General features: G+C 48.2%; 1 protein-coding gene across 1 annotated transcript in view; it reads left to right on the plus strand.

Annotated features, from left to right (window-relative positions):
* LOC107126262 (acyl-coenzyme A thioesterase THEM4-like) overlaps nucleotides 1-4,055 on the plus strand; it is a 17,731-nt gene extending 13,676 nt beyond the window's left edge. The window contains exons 4-6 of the mRNA XM_015429804.1: nucleotides 1,233-1,343; nucleotides 1,736-1,860; nucleotides 3,737-4,055. Coding sequence (XP_015285290.1) covers nucleotides 1,233-1,343; nucleotides 1,736-1,860; nucleotides 3,737-3,780 — 280 coding nt within the window. The 3' untranslated portion in view covers nucleotides 3,781-4,055. The remainder of the gene's footprint in view (nucleotides 1-1,232; nucleotides 1,344-1,735; nucleotides 1,861-3,736) is intronic.
* The last annotated feature ends 2,148 nt before the right edge of the window (nucleotides 4,056-6,203 follow it).

Raw genomic sequence — 6,203 nt, forward strand, 5'->3', positions numbered from 1 at the left:
CCCAGGCCCTGGGGTCTGCCTGTCTCTCCCCCCCCCCCAAGGCGGCCAGCTGGGAGGTCTCCAGGCCCCACCGGGAGGATGGCATCTGAGGGGGGCGCCACGAGGCGGCCTCGCCTAGGGCGCACAAACCCTCGCGCCGGCCCTGGATACACCCCAAGATCATATTAGCCTTTTTTTGTCGCTGCATTGGGTTACCTCTCGTTGTTCTGTTCGAAGGCAAGTTTTGGTCCTGTAAACACTGTAGTAGCCTCTAAGGGTGCCGTTTAGAGCCAGGGAGACCTTGCCCAACATTGAGATAATAGAAAAGCATTAAGGAACTGAAAAGGGATTCCCAGCAGTGGTTCTTTGTTCCCGAGGAAGGACCAGAGGTCTGAAACCCTGAAAAACTACCTGGGAAAAGTGTTGGGCTTTCTATATATAATCCTGTCTATTTACTCTTTGGCCTCTGTATTTTCCTAGGATGGATTGGTTGGGCACATTGACTTCATATAATAGATATATTATACTTTAAATGAAGTCTCCTTTATGAATATGTTGCGGGAAATAGAGCACACAGTTGTCAGTTTGGTGTCGTGGTTAAGTGCGCGGGCTCTAATCTGGGAGAGCCGGGTTTGATTCCCCACTCCTCCACTTGCAGCTGCTGGATGACCTTGGGCAAGCCGTAGTTCTGACCAGAGCTGTCCTTGAAAAAGAGCAGTTTCTGTCAGAGCTCTCTCGGCCCCACCGACCTCACCACCAAGGAAGTCCAGGGTAGCTATGCAGAGGCAGGCAGTGGCAAAACCACCTCTGCTCATCTCTTGCCTTGACCTGGATGGCCCAGGCTCACCTGATCTCGTCAGTTCTCAAAAGCTAAGCAGGGTCGGCCCTGGTTAGTACTTGGATGGGAGACCACCAAGGAAGTCCAGGGTTGCTACGCAGAGGCAGGCAATGGCAAAACCACCTCTGTTCCTCTCTTGCCTCGAAAACTCTACAGGGTCACCATAACTCAGCACCACTTTGATGGCACACAGGATCTGGGCAACTTCCATCTTGCCCTGCATTCCTCCAATCCATCCCCACCACCTCAGAGGTGGCAAACGCACCTTCATCCTAACAGCCACCCCTTATGAACACGGCCCGTTCCCCACGAGGAACCCACAGCCAAGTTCCATACTTCGGATTGCGAGTCTTTTCCCTTTGCAACCTCTTCTCCAACCCTGCATAGTTATCGGATTCTCCCTCCCTCTTTCCAGTATGGTGCATGGTGGCTGCATCGCAACCATCCTCGACAACGCCTTCACGGCATGCGTCGTCGCCGTCGCTGGCAGAGGCTTTGTGGTGAATCTCAACGTCAACTATAAGAGGTGAGCGGACTAGGATCTCGAACCGCTGAACTACCGACCCTCCACAGCCTGCAGTTCAGCGTCTTAACCACTTGAGCCACCGCAGCTCAATAATAAACACAACATTAAAATACTATGTTGAAACCAAATATAATAATACAGTGCCAGTCTTATGCATCAGTGCCGTTGGTCTGCACTGGATACCATAAAAGATACTTCAGATGCCATAGAGGAGGGGGAATTGGCTCGGGCAGTTATTAGAGGTCCAGTAGATCAGGGCTCTTCGCCATATGATGTCAGTTGGCATTCCCAGTGGTAATAGCAGTGAAAGTGGGGGGGTGGCAGCTCCAAAAGCCTGGCGGAAGAGCTTTTGGAGCCAGCTGTATTAAGAGCCAAATGACTTCCCCTTGCAGCCCCATACGACTGGGCTCCGTGGTCCTGGTGGACAGCAAAATAGAGAAGATGGAGGGGAGGAAGATGTTCCTGTCTGGCCAGGTGAGGAGCAAGGATGGACAGACCCTTCACGCAGACGCCACAGGTAAGCGCATGATTTGCAGGAAGGGTGTAAGCCTTCCCATTCTGCTCAATTCTGCTGCCGCAGTTCTGCCGTCGGTTGTTCTTTTCACGTCACTTAAAAGCAATTGCTGTAAAAATAGCATTAGAAACTATGTAAATTAGACAGGACAAATTTGGCACAGGGAAAAAGGGAAGAGAGTCACGGGGCTCTTCAACCTTTCGGGATTTTTTCTTTTTAGGCTTGTGTTTTGCTCCCTCTAGTTGTCAATTCAATATTACACTGCTGTACATTCGGCATCGAAACGTGCTGATTTAAACTTCAGGCTCTTATGCCAGACATACAATGATGTAATATCGAATCGACCACTAGAGGGAGGAAAACGCATGTGGAAAAGGAGAAAAAGGAAGCAACGGAGACATATAAGCAAGGAAACAAAAATGTGAAAGAGTCTATGGGGTTCAATTTGCTCAAAGGAAAAGCAAAATGGGGTGTGTTTGAGCTGAAAAAGCAGGCTGTGAAATTTGGTGCATCCGTAATTTGTCAGGGAACTTAGTATAGCTCTATGGGATTGGCACACTCACCAGGGCCAATGTGCGCTGAGATGGCATTCATTAGAACATCCTTAAATGACCCACAGTTACTGAATTTGAAAGAACAAAAGACGTAAGACCGTTTACTACAGCACAAGCGCTTTAATCTTGGAGAGAACATTTGTAGGCACTTTTTTTTTTTTTTGGCCCCCCGAAGGGGAATTTTTTTTATTTGCATTTCTAAATAAACTACAAAACTACCAAGAAAAAAAGGAAGGGACCACTACAAACTAAGGGAAAAAGAAAAAGGAAATCTACTAAAAGCCCAAGGTTGGAGGTTACACATTGCTTATAGAAAATATTGTTACTCTTTAACAGTTGCATTCCAGCATGAGGAGTTCACCTAATCGTCATCTCAGTTAACATAACTCGCTTATTAAGACTAGACAGAGAACAATTCCTGTGTTATCAAACATAAAACAAAACCCTTTAAAGGCAATGGCAACCCAGCCCTCCTTCCCCCAAGAACCAGCATTTGTGATCCCAAAGTATCCTCTTCTTTCCATGTTGTCTCATCAAATTCTGTTCTGACCGTCTCCTGCGTACCGCCTCTCCAGGAACAGTCCACGCCTCCTCCTTTGCCTTGGACCAAAGAGTCTCTCCTTTTATTCCATCGGACATGCGGACATATGCTTATTAATTCCATGCGCTTATCTATTCCATCGGACATGCGCTTATTAACTTTCCATACAGTTCCGAGTTTGCCCTGATCCATGGCACCACGCCTCTCCGTCGCAAACTACTGTCCCTTTAAAAGCCGCTTCCATTCAGCCAGCAGATGTCACCCAATTTGGTTAGAGGAAGAGTCTATGGTTGGCCATCTGACCTAACCGATCTTCTTCTTCCTGAAGAAGCTTGGGCCCCGCCTCCCTCAGCACCTCTCCTCGCCATCTTGGGGGATTGTTGACATTAGCCGGAAAGGCATTCCAAAGTCTCAAAGGTTTGTAGCCGCTTTCTCTCTGAAAGTGTTCTCTGCTCTAGTCATTTGCCACTCATAACTCCGTCTGCCACCATTCGCCCCGCTTCTTTTGTGTTCGTATTCATCATACGAATAGTTAAGAACGGACTATTGGTAATGAGAATGAATTATTTATTGTAACCAAGATACGTACAGTTGTAAAGATAGATGCACTATAATAAGAAAATACTGAAGTATCAAAGCTGTCGTCATAGTTATAATTTCACAGATGTGTATGTTTTTTTTTATTATAACTTGTTCCCGTGGATCTCTCTAGATTATATGTATCACACAAGCTGCCTGGAGACATCTGTCTTGTCTAGCTGAATTGCACTTTCTTTTTTTTTAGCTCTGCTCATCTTAAGTGATTCCAAGAAGTCCTCTCGCCTATAAGCATCACCTCTCGAAGTCGATTTGAATTCCCACTATGGAACTGCTCACTCTTCTCCCGTTCTGGGACCAGTTGCTGTGATAGACCTTCGTCCCCTGCCTGATCCAACCCCTCATGCCTTGGCAAAGAAGACCCCTTGAATCCTGGTCGGCGTTCACTTCATATTGACCAAAAGCTCGTTTTGAGCAGCACTGGAATTTGACCAATAGGCTGGAGGTTCAAGTTCTCGGCTGTAAACAGGGGTCATTTCTTGAAGAAGAGATGCAGGCGCTCATTAGCATATCTCATTAGCATAACTTATTTGCATATGCCACACCCCCTGACATCACCGGAAGTGTGTCAGAAGGCAACACCCACCGCTCAGGCTCCACTGGACTCTCTTGGATTGCTAGCTATCGGGGAGGGGGGACGTGCAGATCTGTCCTTGCAGAGGAGGGAGAGCTTGTACCTGAATAAAACTTGGTCTTAAAGGTGCCAATAGACTGTTTTGGACCGGGGGGCGGGGGAGAGCTCCGCAACTTACCTGACTGCTTCTTGCTCTGACTGAGGGCTGCTGGGAGCAGGGGGTGGGGATGGTTGCATGTTCCCGCTCCCTGGGCTCTTTACTGCCGGAGCTCCGCTCCTGTGCACTACTGCAGGAAATGACCCCTGGCTGTAAACTACATGTTTCAAAACAGATTGTACTCTCACTGTGGCCTGACACAGCTGAGGGGTTTCTGTCTGCTCCATGATCTACCTTTATTTGACTGCCAACTCTCCTATCTGCTTCGGAGACATGCTTTCTCTCCCAGGAGACAGAAAAAAGCTGAGTCCAGTGGCACCTCTAAGACCAACGCAGTTTTGTTCTGGGTATAAGCTTCCGTGTGCACGCAGACTTCTTCAGATACATTGAAACAGAAGAACAGAACAGAAGTCAATGTTGGATCAGGCCAATGGCCCATCCAGTCCAACACTCTGTGTCACACAGGGGCCAAAACCCAGGTGCCAGAAGGAGGAGGAGGAGATTGGATTTAGACCCCGCCCTTCACTACCCAAAGGAGTCTCAGAGCAGCTTACAAACTCCTTTCCCTTCCTCTCCCCACAACAGACACCCTGTGAGGTAGGTGGGGCTGAGAGAGCTCTGACAGAAACTGCTCTTTTTCAAGAACAGCTCTTATCAGAACTACGGCTTGCCCAAGGTCATCCAGCCAGGTGCAAGTGGAGGAGTGGGGAATTAAACCCGGTTCTCCCAGATAAGAATCCGGTGCACTTAACCACTACACCAAACAGAAAAGAAGAAGAAGAGATTGGATTTATACCCCGCTCTTCACTACCCAAAGGTGTCTCAGAGCAGCTTACAAACTCCTTTCCCCTCCCCTCCCCTCCCCACAACAGACACCCTGTGAGGTAGGTGGGGCTGAGAGAGCTCTCCCGAGAACTGCCCTTGAGAGAACAGCTCTGAAATAATTTGTAACTGACCTAAGGTCACACACTCAGAGTAGTTTATAATCTCCTTCCCTTCCTCTCCTCACGACAGACACACTGTGAGGCAGGTGGGGCTGAGAGAGCTCTTCCAAGAACTGCTCCTGAGAGAACAGTTTTGAGAGAACTTGGGACTCACCCAAGGTCACACCAGCAGCTGCATGTGGAGAAGAGGGGAATCAAATCCGGTTCTCCCGGATTAGAGTCCGTGCTCCTAACCACTACACCAAATTGGCTCTTAGACTGAATAAAACTGGCAAGTCTGATTTTGTGTTCTTCTTTGGGGCAATTTGGGAGGGTTTCGGGCAGGATGTTACGGAGCATCAAGTCGCAGCCAGCCCTGGCCACATGCACATAAGTGCACAGTCCCTAAAAAGAGTGGGATCCAAAATAAAGTCTGAGTCCAGTAGGCACCTTTAAGACCAACAAAGTTTTATTCAAGGTTTATCCTCTGTGTGCACGCACACACTTCTTCAGATATATTGAAATGGAAGTTACCAGTCCATACATATAGCTAGAGAGTGAGCAGCAAATTAGCATACAGCATAATGAAGGTGTTGAACAGATGCAAGGACCTAACAGGAATCACAAACTCGGTTTATATGGTCACCATTTCTTTGGGTTTAATTCTGGGGGGCGGGGACATAGTGAAGGAAATAAATATGTCAGAATTGGAGATTGATGGGCAGATGTATCCTTAATCTGCCAGTTTGGTGTAGTGGCTAAGTGCGCGGACTCTAATCTGGGAGAACCGGGTTTGATTCCCCACTCCACCACTTGCACCTGCTGATGTGACCTTGGGTCAGTCACAAGCTCTGGCACAGCTGTCCTTGAAAAAGAGCAGTTTGTGTCAGAGTTCTCTCAGCCCCACCCACCTCACAGGGTGTCTGTTGTGGGGAGGGGAAGGGAAAGGAGTTTGTAAGCCGCTCTGAGACTCCAAGTGAAGGGCAGGGTATAAATCCAA

This window comes from Gekko japonicus, unplaced genomic scaffold (genome assembly GCF_001447785.1).
Source record: "Gekko japonicus isolate JY-2015 unplaced genomic scaffold, Gekko_japonicus_V1.1 scaffold1096, whole genome shotgun sequence".
NCBI lineage: Eukaryota > Metazoa > Chordata > Lepidosauria > Squamata > Gekkonidae > Gekko > Gekko japonicus.